Below are 16,140 nucleotides of genomic sequence, written 5' to 3' on the forward strand. Positions count from 1 at the left end.
TGGCCAATGGGAGCGCGGCGAGGGCGGGCTCTCGGCGGCGGCGGCCGGGGGGTGAAATTTCTGGAAGGTGCGGGCGGGGCCGGGCCGCGCGCACGGCGGGGGGGGGGCGGGGGGGGTCTCGAGGACCCCCTCAGGTGCCGACCATGAACCACAAGAGCAAGAAGCGGATCCGCGAGGCGAAGCGCAGCGCCCGGCCTGAGCTGAAGGATTCGCTCGATTGGACCCGGCACAACTACTGCGAGACCTTCCCGCTCAGCCCCGCCGCCTGCAAGGTGAGGGGGGGCCCTGAGGGGATTTTTTGGGGGGAAACGGGGTCCTGAAGGGGGTAAGGGGGATCCTGAGGGGATTGAGGGAGGTCCTGAGGGGAATGGGGGGCTGGGAGGGGGTCCTGAGGGGGTTGGGGGGCAGCTCTGAGGGGAATAGGGGAGCTCTGAGGGGATTGGGGGGGTGAAAGGGGTCTGAAGGGGATTGGGGGGGGGTCCTGAGGGCATTGGGGGCAGCTCTGAGGGGGATGTTGGGGTCCTGGGGGATTGGGGGGTGGGAGGCTGAAGGGAATAAGGGAGCTCTGAGGGGAATTTGGGGGGGGGGGTGAAGGGAGCACCGAAAGAGCGGGAGGGGGGTCCTGAGGGAAAGGGGGGGAGGCTGATGGAGAGGGGGAGGGATAAGGGGGTGTGAAAAAAGCGTGGAGGGGTCCTGAAGGGAATGGGAGGAAACCAGGGGGGTCCTGATGGGAAGGGTGGAAGCCGGGGGGAGGTCTTTAAGGGAGCTGGGGGGGCTCTGAGGGGATGGGGGGGTCAGGGGGTCCCAAAGGGAGGGGGAAGGGGGAGTCTGCACTGGGGGGAGCCTGAGGGGGTGAGGAGGGACCTGAAGAGAGTAGGGGGGGGTCCTGAGGGGAATGGGGGGAAGTGGGGGGGTTCTCGAAGGGAAGTGGGGGGTTCTGAGGGGAAGGGGGGGGGGGGGGGGATGAGGGAGTTCTGAAAGGAATCGGGGGGCGCTGAAGGGGGTGGGAGGAGGCTGAGGGCAATAGGGTGCTGAGGGGGACCCGAGGGGAGTAGTGGGACCCTGAAAGGAGTTGGGGGGAGAGGGGAAGCTGGGGGCTGGGGAATCACAGGGAGCCCAGGAGCTCCCTGTACCGGAGGCTGGAGCTGCCCTTGAGATGTGCTGGCCGTGGAAGCTCGAGGGGGAGCACGTGTGCTCTCTCCTTCCCCAATTCCTCTCTCCTTCCTTCCCTCGGGGAGCAGCGGGAGAGGGGGCGAGGAGGGAGCAGTGAGCCCTGAAATAGGGTGAGGGTCTGTCAGCCCAGAGGGCAGGGAGTTACCGTGCTGGAGACTGGTGCCAAACGCTGCCTCAGCCTGCTGGTGTTACCGCTGGGCACGGAGAGCAGGGCTGCAGCCTCCAGGAGCTTAAAATAACGCACAGGCAGCTCCATGTCCTCGTGGTGCGTGGTACGAAGTGTGAGCGCCTCCGCGCCGATGCAGAGAGCGCAGCTCGGGGATGTTAAAGGCTGTCCCAACCTTCTGTATTCTCCGTGTTCCCCTCTCGGCTCCCCAGGATAACGTGGAGAGGGCAGATGCGCTCCAGTTAACGGTGGAAGAATTCGTGGAGCGTTACGAAAAGCCTTACAAGCCCGTAGTCCTGCTGAACGCTCAGGTGGGCTGGTCTGCCCAGGAGAAGTGGACTCTGGAACGGCTGAAACGCAAGTACAGGAACCAGAAGTTCAAATGCGGGGAGGACAACGACGGGTATTCGGTGAAGATGAAGATGAAATACTACATAGAGTACATGGAGACCACGCGTGACGACAGCCCGCTGTACATATTTGACAGCAGTTACGGAGAGCATCCCAAGCGCAGGAAACTCCTGGAGGACTACAAAGTGCCCAAGTTCTTCACTGATGACCTGTTCCAGTATGCGGGGGAGAAACGAAGGCCTCCGTACAGGTGTGTATGGTACAGACACCAACATACAAGTAGGTGTTTTCCCCATCATTAGGTATTCCTACATAGGTACCGCTTTTTTTAAAATAAAGCAATTGTAGTTTTCTATCAGCTGTTCTGAAACGAGCACGTGCCTGGAACCCAAAAGAAGGGAAGAGCTGGTTTGTATGTTGAGGCTTCTGGCCCTGTCACCGGTGTAATTATTATTTTTTTTAATTAGTTTGCCTCACTTGTGTGATTTAAATAAATAGGGACATAGCTCCCGAAAGCTATGAAGATTCCTTTCTTGCTGCGTGTGACATTGCCTGCTGGCCTTTGCATTTTCAAGTACCTCAGGACTAGCTCCTGGGCCTTGCTGCAGTGGCTCATGTGCAGTGTGGGAATTGGTTTAATTATGAGTCAGTCCTTTCAAGGTAAAGATCTTAAGCTAGATTAGTATGAAGTGTGGAGGCTGGCTCTTAGCTTCCCTTCAGGGGATACAGGACAATATTTTCCCATCTTTTTTTGCATCTGATTTGAAGAGTTGGCACTTGATTCCTGAAGCCAGGTGCAGCAACCAGGTATTTTGGCTAGTAGATGCTCAAGTAATCGCCATTTGCATTAATGTAGTGCTTCATAGCATAGAATAAGCTGAACGTTCCCAAGTAATTAAAGCCTTTATAGCCATGTTATAATTGTCAGAGAAAGCCTTGCCCTTTGAATGACACAAGGCTCTGATGTGGATGGGTTTTTGTTCTTTAAATATAATAGAACAAGTAATGAATAAGAGTAGAAGTAATAGTTCGGTTGTGCTTCTTCAGGAGTGAAGTGTGAAACCAGTTCTGTTTAAGAGCAGGTGTCTTTACAAAGTTGTAACCAAACCTTTTATCATGAGTTTAGAGCATCTGCTGCTGGGATCAGATGCGAAAGCAGGGTGGGTGCAGTCTCCAGCAGTAACTGAATGCTCTGACAGGACAGGGAATGGTTTATCAGACCTAGAGGTAAACCAGGTAACCTAGCTGTGACTCACACTGATATTCCTTATCCCATGCCCTCCCCGCCTACAGGCACGTGCTGAGCTCGTCGCTTGTGAGCTTAGTGTTTGTAATTCTTGCACCTTGCTCTGGAAAATGTGAGTTTGGTCTCACTTTTTTGAGACAAGTGATGCAGTAGAGCACATCTGATGCCTCCCAGGGGTAGAGGTTTAATCTAGGTGCAGAAATGGTTGAAGATTATTCAGTAGTTCAGTGCCACAAGGGAAAAATCAACCAGAAGTGATGCTTTCCAACCATGTGATCAAGATGTGCGCTCTACAGATTGACTTCTGGGCTGAGAGGTGTGGTAGTGTACAGGTCTTAAATAAGAACTCATGCCTTTTAGGCCATCTTCACTGGAGTTGTTCCTCCTTAAAATAAGGGCAGTAATTCTTGGAAGCTGTTCCCTGAAGTAGCTGTTTTGTTTCAGGGGATTTTTATGATGTTGCTGTCATTTGTTTTAAGTTGACATTACAGGCCTTGAAGTTTTTAATTGTAAATTTGGTGTGGCCAACTGGGTTATGTTCATCATAAACTAAATTCCTGCAGAAAGATGCTGGTAAGTGAGAGTGTTGCTAAGTAAGAATTTAAAGGCCTTCCCTGTGTAAATTCTGACAAGAGAAGTGACAAACGGCCTGGTTTTTATGGTGCTTTCATGAAGCAGGAAGTGTGCTAACAAAACTTAGTCCTATAGTCGGTGCTAGCAAACAGTGAGTTTGCTGCTGAATTTATACCTGGATTGGGAAGGGAGATGGAGAGTTCTGTGACTGGTGGTATTTTTTCAACATTTGAGCTCCTCTTGCTCAGTATCAGTGCCCGTCAGCCACCCAGTGGAGAGGTCTTAGTGGAAGAAGACTCAGATCCATGGTTTTGTAGTTTCTTCCCTCTAAACAGCTGCTGCCATTTCTTCCTCCTGCTGTGTGGTAATAAATCACCTGGCTTACCCTGGTTTATCTGGTATAGTAGGTCTTACTGTTCTGTTATGCAGCGATTGGAGGTGCTGCTGCTGTTAAATATCTGTAGCAGCTAAACTTCATCATAGGGAGAAACAAGCTTTGCAAATTGGGAATTAGAATATACACGCCAAATCCTGAATTGCCACAAAAGAATAAGCCCCAGCGAGTTAAATATAGGAATAAAAAGCCTTTTGTACATGAACAGAAGGCACAGAGGCAGGCCTGGGTTGCATAACTTCACTCTCCTCTTTATTTGTGTCGCTTTTTGTTTGTTCCTCATTGTTCTGTAGTTCTGGATCTATTTATGAGTAGCAAATTTTAGAAAAACAGAGGCTTAGGAGCATCCTCCTGCATAGCAAGAGCCCTGATGCGGGCTATTGTGACTTAACCACGTTCATAAACATTGCTGCAAAAGCATGAAGGCTTAAACCTTGAGGCCAGTGTGTATTTTCTTGAAGAACTGCTAACGTTTCATAGCTGTATTTTGTGTTACAAAGCTATCTACTGTCTTGGCCTAGAGACCTTCCTGTCCTGATTCATTTTGGTTCTTAGCTTAAACGCATGTCATATCATTTGCTGTAGCCTGAGCCTAACAATCTCAAGAAGGTAAATGAAGAAAGCAATTGAGGTAACTTGTATGAGAACTTAACAGCTGTAAATGCCTGTCGAAATGTGAGGAAAAGAGAAGGCAGCAACTTGCTTTCCGACTAAAGGATTTTTTCTTCCTCTCCGTGCAGGTGGTTTGTGATGGGCCCGCCTCGGTCTGGCACAGGAATTCACATCGACCCCTTGGGAACTAGCGCGTGGAATGCCTTAGTCCAGGGACACAAGCGTTGGTGCCTGTTCCCCACCAGCACCCCCAGAGAGCTGATCAAAGTGACGCGAGAGGAGGGAGGGAACCAGCAGGATGAAGCTATCACGTGGTTCAACGTCATCTATCCCAGGACACAGCTCCCCAACTGGCCCCCTGAGTTCAAACCCTTGGAAATCTTACAGAAACCAGGCGAGACGGTCTTTGTACCAGGTACGTACAGTATCTCTGGTAAGTGAATCTGGCAGAGAAAAGCATGTTTTTAACGTGAATAATAGAGATAAAGAGAATATTTCAGATTATTTTGTGGCTCATCTCTTAGGAAAGAGAGGACTATATATTGTGAGGCCCTCTTCGAGACTGTTGAGTGGTTTTCGGAATGTCGTGACATGTAAATGGGCTGTAGCATAGGATTGCGTGTGGTACAGATGGCAAACCAAATGGAAATCGAGTTGCAGAATCCTAGGAATGTGATCCTGAACTAAATTACATAAATAAGAAGAGATGGAAGCATAAAAGAATAGAGCTGTTTGAGTATTAGTAACGCTCAGACAAAAAATATTTGAGTTTATACACACTGTACCAAATTCATTAGTGAATTTTGTAGCCTGGGTAGGCTGACTGCATATGTGTTTTTCTTGGCTGTGGGAAAAGAACTTGAAGTCACTGACACATTCCGCCCACTTCTCTGTGGTTATGCTTAATCTGGTGTTTGAAATCAAAAGCTAAAGAAAGATCTGATAAGGATGCTGTTCCTGGAGGGTGGCTGTGCAGCGTGTCCCCACTGTAACTAGGAGGTGAGGTGGCTAGTGGATAGAGTGGGTGAGTTCAGCGCCTAGCTTCCAACCCCTAAATCTTGCATTGTTTCTGTGCAGCATGCCACATAGCATCTATCCACCCTGCTCGGCTCTAATAGCTGACTTCATGTTTGAAGGGTGCCTTGTGATTGTCTTGGCACTTATTAGTGACTCCTCGGTGTACCTTCTGTTAGGATTTTGTAGCTGTCGGTTTCCATTAAACCGTAGTCTTTTTATGAGGTTTTAAGTGGGGTGTAGGAACATTGCTGCCTATTTTTGTTCTGTGTGGGGAACCAATTTGCATCTATTTTTAAATGAAAGGTTGGTCTGTGATCATAAGAACCTTACTAATTCAGCATGGAGAGTGTTCCCTAGCTTAACAGAGAGGATCTCTGTGCTGTCTGGGTTACAATGGCTCTCTTAAATATGCTGTCAGCAGCCAGTGTGTTGCTGTCGAGTCAGATCTTAAGTACTGTTCACGAGCTGGATGACTTGCTCAGAGCATTGTGCAGCCTTCTATAATAAGAACCTGTAGAGGATTGGAATGAATCCTGAAATAAGACTGAGGACAGAAGACCCTGTGGCAAACTCACCTGGCTCAGGAGATGAGGTCTAATTTCCTGTGGGGCAAAAGATGCGTGGCTATTCTCCAGCGTGCTTTCTGCTGCGTAGCCAGAAGTAGTCACTGGTGTTGTGTTTACAGGTGGCTGGTGGCACGTGGTTCTTAATCTCGACACGACGATTGCCATCACGCAGAACTTTGCCAGCTGCACCAACTTCCCCGTGGTGTGGCACAAGACAGTAAGAGGGAGACCCAAGCTGTCACGGAAGTGGTACAGGTAAGAGAGTTAGTAACGCTCTTTTTGTGTTCTCTAAAACAGAGAAGCAAAACTGCTACTGTTCAGGGGTTAATGCTGATGTTTGAACTGTGTTTAGGATCTTAAAGCAGGAGCATCCTGACTTGGCAGCCTTGGCTGATTCGGTTGATCTCCAGGAATCTACTGGTATTGCTTCTGACAGCTCTAGTGATTCGTCCAGTTCCTCAAGTTCTAGCTCCTCCGACTCTGATTCAGAGGTAATGGGTTTGATTTCTTTTTTTTTTTTTTTTTTTTTTTACTATAGTAGGTAATCCGTATTCTGCAGTTGGTTATTTACGTACCTGATAATGTGTTATCTCGAATCATAATCCACATCCTAAGATTCACATCTTACTGAAGAATTTTTTAGAAAGCAACTAAAAAAAACTGTGGAAGAATCTGTGCTCCCAGCAGGTTCTGTCTGCTGAAGCCCATCCTTGTGTTGGGAAATGAATTTGGCTTCTTTGATTTGTGCTTCTCTAATATATAAATCTGTCACACATTTTGCTAAGCCATGCTTGTATAAAATGGCAGCAAACTGGATGCCTTTCAAATGGGAAGGGGGATTGAGGTCCAGAACAGAGACTACCGGTTAGTCTCTTCACTGTAGTGGCATAAACTTGTCAGAAAGTGCTGAATCTGCTCTTAGATGATTAGATCCTTCTAGGAGCCAAACTGAATGCATCAATTGTCTTGCCACCAAGCTGCATTAGCCAACGACCAAATCTAAGAACGTGCCAGTTTCTGGGTTTTGATCACTAAATTTAAAATTGATTTCATGTGTTTAATCTAGACTGGTCTTTGACTGTTCATTATTCTGGGTTGCTGAGGCAGTTCTTGTGCTGAATTCTGTAGCACAAACATTTTACCAAGTTTCTCTGAATTCTGGTCATCTCTTCATATTTCAGTGTGACTCTGGCTCCGAGACAGAGGGCATGATGCACCGGAGGAAAAAGAGGCGAACGTGCAGTATGATGGGTAACGGTGACACGACTTCCCAAGACGACTGTGTCAGCAAAGAGCGCAGCTCCTCCAGGTGACCCGATGGCGACTGTTTTCCTTTTAAACAAACAAAAGACAATGCAGGGCAGAGCTGTCAGTAGGATAGGACAAGTCCTGAGCTGAGTAGAGGGGTGGAGAGCAAGGGGATCCTTAGGGGGTGTGACACCGTTGGCTAGGGGTGATACCCTCCTTCCATGAAGTTGCTCCAAACTGAAAACTAAGATTCTTGGTGTTTTTAAAAAGAAAATGAATTTTCTACATTATTTAATAAACAATTTTATTACTTTTTCTAGTTGTCTTTTTAATAGAGAAAGCATATTTTTCAATCGGAGAGGTGGGGTATTTTAATTGCTCCCTTTAGAGCACAAATAATGAGTGAACAGTTTTGGAATGGTCAGGCCAGACTCTGTTTCAGATGTCTTGCTGTCCAAACAGAAAACCTTCAAGTACTTGTATGGTGTCTTGTTTCATTGTGGCTTGGATTACTTCAGTTTGGTGCACTCTTTTATCTGTTAAAGGCAGAATTCATCCAAAATCACAGATGTCTGTGTTTACCTGTTCAAAAAAAAAAAAAGCAAGCTTCTCATCAGTCAAGATGGATGGAGGGAATACTAATGCTGCAGAACCAAGAATAGATAATTGTTGGGGGGTAAAATTAATGAGGAAGTTCTGAGTTGTCAGGCTAAAAACAGAGAAACAGTAGGAAACTGAGTATACTGCAGGGGAGAACAAACAAACACAGAAAGTCTTTGCTAAATGAAGCATTTTTCCTCATATAAGAGAAGCTTGCCAAAATTCTGAAGCAAACTAACTCCTGGTGGTTTGGGTAACCAGTGCTCCTGCAATAGCTGCCTGCCTGCACTAGGGTGCTGTCTAGTTCCTGAGCTGTTGGATTCTCCAGGTTTGGCACGGGTACAAGTGCTGCAGTGACTTAGTGCGTGGTCTGCTAGAGAGGCTGTGCAAAAGTAATTTATCAGAGAAAGTCCAGATTCTCAGCCTTACACCCTACCTATTAGGCCAGGTACTGCCTAAAGACCTGGTTGCTCCTGTCCTTGTTGCCACTTTTCTGGCTGGGATATTTTGCTCTCTTGTTTTCAGGAGTTGCTTGTAGCTGGCTACAATTGAGTTAAAGTGCAGAGCATCCTTAAACAGTTGGAGTGAGCTGTGCTGACTGCTTATTTTCCCCTAGAGGTTTTAATAATTTGTCACAGTGCTGTCAAATCCAATTTCAGCAGACAGTTGTGATTTCAGGCAGGGAACAAGCAGCAGGTGATAACAAATCATAATGCAGCCCCTGCTTTAAATAAAGCTGCAAAAGCAGACCACATGTGCAGATCTGCTCTGTTGAAAGTCCTGTGTGTTTTTCTGTTCTTTGCCCTTCACATTTTGATTATCTTAAGTATTAAAAATTAGCACCTTGCCTAGAACCTCCTCTTTCTGGGTTTCATTCTTCCTGAATGTCGATTGTTCCTCTCTGTGAGGATGGGTGGGATTTCTGCTCCAGCTGTGTGACGGATCAGTTAACAGAAACAGTTTCAAGCACAGAATCTTACCTAGTCTGTACGATCGTGGGGGAAGTAAAATCACACAATTAACCTGCATGTTGTGATCTTGTGCCCTGGTATGAGGGGAAATGCTATAGTTGATGACAGGCAGTTGTACCTTTTTTTGACAGGATTAGGGAATCTTGTGGAGGCCGCAGTTACCCCTGAGAGATAACAGCACCCGCCTAGAGGCAGCTGCCGATTGAAGCTCCGTTAGCAGCCAGCCAGCTCTGTTCTACCCCCCTCTGCTCCTGTTTCTCACGGTCCTTACGTTTGTTTGTCACTCTTCAGTCCAAACATCCATCTTCATTACGTGCTGTCGAAGGTTGGCTCCTTACTAACTGAAAGGGGAACTCCCCACCTCCATTATTGTGCAATGCTTTGTCCCCTCCGCGCCCCAAGTGAGTGCACTAAGAGCCCATCTTTGGGTAAGGACGTGCCGAGTATTTAATGGTTCACGTAACTGGCGAGGAAGACAACGGTCAGTTTTTAAAGAACTCTTTTTAAAACCAGCAGGTAAACCTAGAAACCTGCCTTGCTTTGACACTGTCATATGTTTACATGTTGTCCTGTACACTTGAGGAAAGGAACACCAGCCCTTCTGGCCCGTCTGAACGTCTGGCAGATCTCACACCAGAATTTCAGGAAAGGAAGGTGGTACGGATGCTCCAAATGCTGAAGCAACTTCCATGGAGGTGGCCACCTACCTGAAGCATCTTTTGTGGCCCTTACCTCCACGCGTGCATCAAAGGTGTGACACACTAACCAGCAGCAGGCGGTTTACTTCTGCTCTGTGTGGTAACAAAGATGCACTAGCACCTTGCGATAGGAAGCTCGATGGAGCAGGAGAATCCTGGAGTTTCTTGCACAGCAAAAACGAGGGAGAAAAGTCAGTGTTTGCAGGTAATTACACTCCTCTAGGTGCAGGTGTGATGTTTAGCACTGGGTACCAACTGACAAAGTCAGGCTGACTCACATGGCAACAACAGTTGTTGGGCTTTAAATACTGAACAGTTTCAAGGCCGTGGGCTTGTTCAGGCCAGTGCAGTTCACAAACATAAACGGCTTTTCTTTGAGGCTATGGGTTCAGAAATTTCCAGACCTTGCAGTGCCAATTTTAAAGGACTGGGAGGGGGGACGTTGTTTTATGCTTTAAAAAAAAAAAAAAAAATGCAATATGATGCTTAAGTCTGTGTTAGGTGCATTTCTGTTATACCAGGTGAAGCGCTCATCCCCAAGGGATCTGTTGGAGTTGCTTTCTTTCGCAGGGGCTTGTGCTGGTAGTGTCAGCAGCAAGGTCTGTCTTGCCAGAGGTATGCTGCAAGGAGGTGAGGAGGTGATCCTTCTCGATCTGAGCAGCGCAGCCAGAAGCCAGCTGTAGTTTGGGATGCTTCCTTGGGTGCTCTCCTGAGACCCAGGAGGTGGGATTGGAGCTCACATCAGCCGTCCTTCTTTAGGAGAGGAAACCTGGAACCAGAAATGGTCACATTCACTAATCATGAAGGCCCAGGCACTGGTAGCTGGATTAAGAAGCAGATTGGCAGTCTTTAATTATGACTTTCTTACAGTTCTTTCTTTCTGTTGGGTTTGATGGAAGCCAGAACATTGCTTGTCTGTGCTGTTGGGGTTTTTGTTTTGTTTTCAAGCCTGTCTCTTCCTATTTAAATGCTCTCTCCTTTCTTGGAGACTGGGCCATATCCTGTTGTACGAGGGAATCCTAACTCCATTCATCAGGATCTCTGTTTCTGAAACTTCTGTACCAGTCAGTTATGTCGGAGCAGTGTGATGAAAAAACAGAGGGAGTGAAGGTTTAGTGGTGCATTCCTTAGCTGTCCTGACTCCTGAATTTCCTGTGATAGCCAGACATACGTGAGCGTGCTTGCTCCATACAGTGCTGCAGATTCTTCCAGGAAACTACTTCCCAAACTTCTAGCATTTCTGGCCAAGGTTGCCTTTTTTTTTTTTTTTTTTTCCTGCCCAGTTGAACAGCCTGGGAGCCTGCACAACCCATTTAGTCCTTCCTAGACAGAACAGGCTTCAGCTGCTGCCTTTTGGAAGAACATAGTGGCCTCGGGAGGCGAAGGCTCAGCACTCAGCTCTGTCCTGGTGAGGTGAGCCCTTATTAAACAACCACCTGCTGTTGGAGCAAGGCTGCCTGCCCTCCCTGGTGGCTTGATGGTTAGTACGTATGGAAGATGGCTCATGCAGTAGCTTGCTGCTGTTTGGCTGCATGGTTCAGCTTTGGGTTCAGCTTTGCCATCTGAAAATCTGAAGCATGCTTGGAAGGCTGATCACTGCGCCAGGAATCCCATGCCTCTTCCCCCAGAAGCACAGCGGGAAGATGGGGAGCGCAGAGTGTTCCTCCGTGCCTGTGAGCTCGTCGTGGTGTGGAATAAAACCATTTCAGTTCACAGCCTGTGTAAACGTGACGTCCTTCACAAGGAAATGTGTTTGAAACGGGCCGCAGGCGTCAGGATACCAGCAACACCGTGCTGACTGCTCCACGAGGCGCTCTGTGATACGCCATGAGGCTGTGTGTGCATAGGCAGCAAGGGAATTGCAGCTCCTGGGGCCTCTGGGTCTTCCTCTTAAAGGTTCTTGCCTCGACCAGACTGATGAGCCTCTCTTTGTCTCTGTAGACAGGAAAACACCTACCTCACAGGGGTGTTGTGAGGCTGAAATGTATTAACTGTAATGTGCTTTGACATCCTCCTCCCACAAGAAGTGTTCCAGAAATACCGAGCAAGCCGAGGCTTCCTAACCTGGCATTAGCTTTTCCTAGCAGAAAACATCAGGGATGTTGTTCCGCAGTTTTGGCCCTGGGGCGTTCTCTGGTGGCCCTTCCAGAATTGCTCTGTGGTACGTCAGCTGGGGCAGAATGAGGCTTTTTGTCTCTCCGGGGTTTAACTGGTGGCGTTTCATGGCCTGCTCTAACCAGGAGGTCCTGCTAGATCAGGATTTCTTTTAAATCGGGCTGGGTTCGTTATTCCTAGCAGGGAGTTAGCCTTGCAGGAAGGTGGGGGTGCTTCCAGGCCCTCTTCCCAAGCCACGTGTGTTGGGCACGGAGTTAAAAATCAGCTCCCCTGTGCCTAGAGCCCTGCTTGTGGGAGGCTGACCGTGGAGAGTGCGTTTTGTGCTCTCACCTCTCCGTGCTGTGCTTCCCATGGCTCTGATGCCTCAACCCCAGCATCTGTGTACTGTGGAGCCCCTGCATGTAGCAGGCTGCTGCGGGCTGTGCCCAGGCCCAGCGAGCCCCTCGTTTCCCGGAGCCCCAGAGCAGCACCAGCAGGGGCTGTCAGCCTCCCCTGGGTGCCGTGGGGCTGCCTCGCTGCCCAGCCTGAGAGAGCCACGTGCTGGTTTGTTCCGTGGGCTTCCTCTCCGAGCGGTGTGTTGGTGCCAGTGTTCTGCCTGCCCTGGCAAAACCTAAGGGCTTTGTGAGCTCTGGTCACCAACACGGGCTCGTCTGCTCTGATATGTCAGGAGGAAATTAACTCACAGCCCCACGGAGCTGTTGCTGTGAGCATGCACACCGAACCCAGCGCCTGCTCTCTGCACAAGCGCTCTGGGAGCAGGCGATGCCGAGGAGGCACTGCCCTCCCTGGGCACTGCCCTCCCTTCCTCCCCTTCCTCCCCTTCCCTTCCCAGCGAGCGCAGGCTGGCTCCAGTTCGTCTCCTCAGCTCCACTCAGCCTCCCCGCACGCCTAGAAGGAAGACAGCGACCTCTTTCATAGCTAACCCAGACCCTTCTCCTCCCCGAATCCCCAGCCATCGCGGGGCAGGAAGCGAGACTGTTGATGGAATCAGAGCTGAAATGCCTGAAATGTTGGGCTAATTGGAACAGCAAGGTTTTGGCGTTCCCCTCACGAAGGGAAAGGAAAGGAAAAAGCTTACCCGATCCCTTCGACAGTCACGCTGTCGGCCCCGAGCCCTGCCACCGCCATTAGCTGCTTTTATCACCCCGTCCAGCAGAGCTGGGATACTCTTAATTGTCTTGTTTGGATGATTGTGGTTTTGCTTTTTATTTTAAATAAAATCAATTATTTTGCATTACCCTGCTTGCTGGTCGCTTTTTCTTTTTGCATGATGGTCTGAAAGGACTACGGGCACCCGTGTTTCCTGCAGTAGGGTGGTGTCCCTCGTCACTGAGCTCTGTTAAAAACAGGAGCTGCGGGTAAAGAAGAGTGTGGGACGCAGCCTGGAGGCTTTTGAAGTATTTATATATATATTGTGGATTGAAACACTGGAGAATTGTGTTGGCAACAGACAAGTTTGCTGATTTCCACATAAACCTCTGTCCTTCCCTCGCCAAACACCGATGTAAGAACTCCTCTTGTTTATTGTTGGTTAAAAAATAAAGCTTTTTTTTCTCCTTTCCAGCTGCTTCTCAGCGGCTCTCCCCTGGTGCCCTGTCGGTACCCTCTGCTGGCTGCTGCCTCGCTCAGGGCAGCCGTGCTCAGTGATGAGCCTCTGGTCGTGCGGGCTCTCTGGGGGGGGAACACCAGTGCTCAGCGCTTAAAAGCCCCAATTCCAGCAAGCTGTGGTGGCTGAGAGCAGTGCAGAGCCGCTGTAGAAATGTTCTAACGTCTCTCCTGCTTCTCTTTCCCGAGAGAGGTGACTTTGTGCGTTTAGCTTTAAAATAATCCCTTTGTTCTTCCTAATCTGCAGGTGCTGAGGGCACCTCCTTCAGCGCCGCTGCGGCCTTGATTTGGTTTTATTCCCCTGATTTACTTACCTGGCTTCCTTTTTGTGACAGTTGCAGCCTAATATCTTATTTAAACAAGAGCAACAGCACGTGGGGAGCTTTTCCTTGCTCCTGGGGAGCCAACACAAGGTTATGAGTGGGGATGTGGAGAGCTGATTGCGCTGCGCCTCGCTGGTGTCCTTGTGCCTTCCAGTTTGGTGTAAAACCCTAGCTGAGTGTTAGCCACAGCACCAAGTGACTGCACAATTTGGGATGGTTTGGGATTAAACTAACGTGTTTGCAGAGCCTCCACTGCTTTTCAAGCCGTGCAAAGGCTCCTCTGTGGGACTGCCCCTCTGCTGCTGGAGCAGCGCAAATTGGGGCAGGTGGAGCTGGTTGGAAACGTGTGCAAAAGAGGGGTGGGGGGAGAAACAACAACTCATTCCCTGTCCCTTCTGATTTGAGATCTGGCAGCTGCCACCTGTGTGCGGTGCCTGTCCTCAGCAGTTGTGCCCTCTCCATAGACACGGGGACCTGGAGCTGGTGGCTGCCACGTGGGGAGAGCAGGAGGGGCATTGGAGAGCTTGGATATTGCTGTAGGGATTACGCTGGAAAATGTGGGCCTGAAGGCTGTGAAGGAACAGCTGTGCTGGGTCAGGGGGGTAGGAACGGGTGCTGAGGGGGAAGGTCTGAAAACCAGTGCTCCCAAGAGAGCCCTTTAACAGGATCCGTCCTTCCAGTGAGAGCCAGGCCTGTCCATCACCTCCCTGGTGCTGCTCGGACCCCTGGGTGAGCCGAGCTCCTCGGGGCATCCAGGCTGAGAGCCGGAGCAGCTCTTGGGCACGTCGGAGCTTGGGCACGGCTGGGTGTGAGGAGGTGAGCGCGGGGCACTCGGCTGGGCTGGTGGCCTCCAAGCTGGGGCCAGCTGAAGACCAGGGCTTTCCCTTTCCCCAGATGGCTTCTGCTTTCTGGTGCCAGGGCAGAGAGGACGTGGGGAGAGTGAGTGGGGCTTGCAGAAACGGAGTTCGGACAACGGGCCCGGTGTGTGCTCGTGCTGCGTTGGGAGGGAAATGGGATCTGGGATGACTTGGGGGCACAGTCAGCTCCCTGGACGAGGCACTGCACTGCTCGTGTGCTGGGGGGCAGAGCCGGCCGCGGCACAGCAGCCCTTGTATTAGGGTGCTCTGCCAGTGAGCACCCATGGGACCCCCCCCAGCTGCAGCCAGCTCCCTGCTGCAGAGCTGGGCTTCTCCCAAGAGAGGGCAGCCTGCCCGCTCGGCTTGGCTCCCACGCAGGGAGCAGCTCCACGAAGAGCATCACTCATGGGAGCCCCCCTGGTGCTCCCCCTGCTCCAAGCCGGCCCCGCAGTGTGTGGTGTAACAGCAGGAGCCGATCCCGTTCATCCCGCTGTTGGGATGCTGCACAGCAGGAGCTGATCCCATTAATTCTGGTGTTGGGATCCAGCACAGCGGGAGCTGATCCCACTCATCCCGCTGTTGGGATGCTGCACGGCAGGAGCTGATCCCATTCACTGTGGTCTCGCAGACCCTCTCGGTGACACCAAGCCTGGCTCCTGGTGCACAAAGGAGCTGCCACCAGTTTCTGTGGGCCTCCCACCCTGCTGGACGTGTGGATTTCCCATCCCTGCGGCAGTTCAGAGGGACAGCAGTGTATTTTTATGAGTAAATTGATGGGGAAACCATACGGATACCCTCCATCCCTGCCAGTGGGAACCTGGCTGCACTGGGGCAAGTTTTCTCTATCCCATTGCCTCTGGAAAGCCACAGAGGGGACAAGAGGGCATCACACGGGGCATGCTGGGTCTGGGTTCTGCTTGGGGCATCATCCCCGTCAGATCCTATTCTGCAGGAGAGGAAATTCCTCCTTGTCCCCAGATCCGACCGCACACCCGCACAGGGGAGCAGGGAGCCAGTCCGAAAGCCTCGGTGCCATGGGTTTTGTAGGTTTTTGTGGGTTTTTGTGGGTTTTTGTGGGTTTTTGCTGCTCCCTGGCAGAGTCCCCCAGAGGGGGACTCAGCTTGAGGAAGGATTTCAATCCGACTGCCCTCGGAGCCACTCGTGCTGCTTTGTATTTCTCTGCTGAGCACAGCTGGCAGGCGTGCGCCTCGTGCTTTTCCTCCTGGTGAGTCAAACTTCTGGAAGCCGGTAGCTTTGCTGAGATAAAGAGCAGATTTGGAGGAGAAGGGACCAAATATGCATCCAAAAACGATGCTGAGCCCATCCTCTGCTGAATGGTGCTGAGGTGCCACCAGGCTCTGGAGGTTTTGGCCGAGCTCTCGAGCAGCTCTGACGATCAGCGCCCACAAACCACAAAACAGGAGAGGGGAGGATAAGTGCCAGGCTCGATTGTTACTAAGAATACAATTATCCATACGCCGACGGTTGCCTGCCTGATAGGATTACCAGTAAAGACAAACGGCAGCGAGGATCACGGCTTCACTTCCTTCCTCCCACCCTGGGGATTTAATCCCCTCTTTGTCCCCGGCTTGTTTTTAGCCCGTCCGTAACGAAATTCTGCTCTC

At 50.3% G+C, this 16,140-nt stretch overlaps 1 protein-coding gene across 3 annotated transcripts; it reads left to right on the forward strand.

The window, feature by feature from the left end:
- The first annotated feature begins 92 nt into the window (after positions 1 to 92).
- On the forward strand, positions 93 to 12,967 carry JMJD6 (jumonji domain containing 6, arginine demethylase and lysine hydroxylase). Of its 3 annotated transcripts, XR_014618991.1 has the most exons (8): positions 93 to 272; positions 1,552 to 1,940; positions 4,644 to 4,930; positions 6,218 to 6,353; positions 6,451 to 6,589; positions 7,280 to 7,407; positions 9,049 to 9,820; positions 10,899 to 12,967. XR_014618991.1 is itself a non-coding variant. In XM_084298607.1 (7 exons), the coding sequence occupies exons 1-7, from the start codon at positions 144 to 146 to the stop codon at positions 9,083 to 9,085; spliced, it is 1,245 nt and encodes a 414-aa protein (XP_084154733.1). In that variant the 5' UTR covers positions 93 to 143; the 3' UTR covers positions 9,086 to 12,967. The 3 variants fall into 3 exon arrangements, 2 of the variants coding, with proteins under 2 accessions (XP_084154733.1, XP_084154734.1); XM_084298607.1 differs by having other exon boundaries at positions 9,049 to 12,967; XM_084298608.1 differs by lacking the exon at positions 9,049 to 9,820.
- The last annotated feature ends 3,173 nt before the right edge of the window (positions 12,968 to 16,140 follow it).

Source organism: Netta rufina (assembly GCF_964035555.1).
Source record: "Netta rufina genome assembly, chromosome: 19".
NCBI lineage: Eukaryota > Metazoa > Chordata > Aves > Anseriformes > Anatidae > Netta > Netta rufina.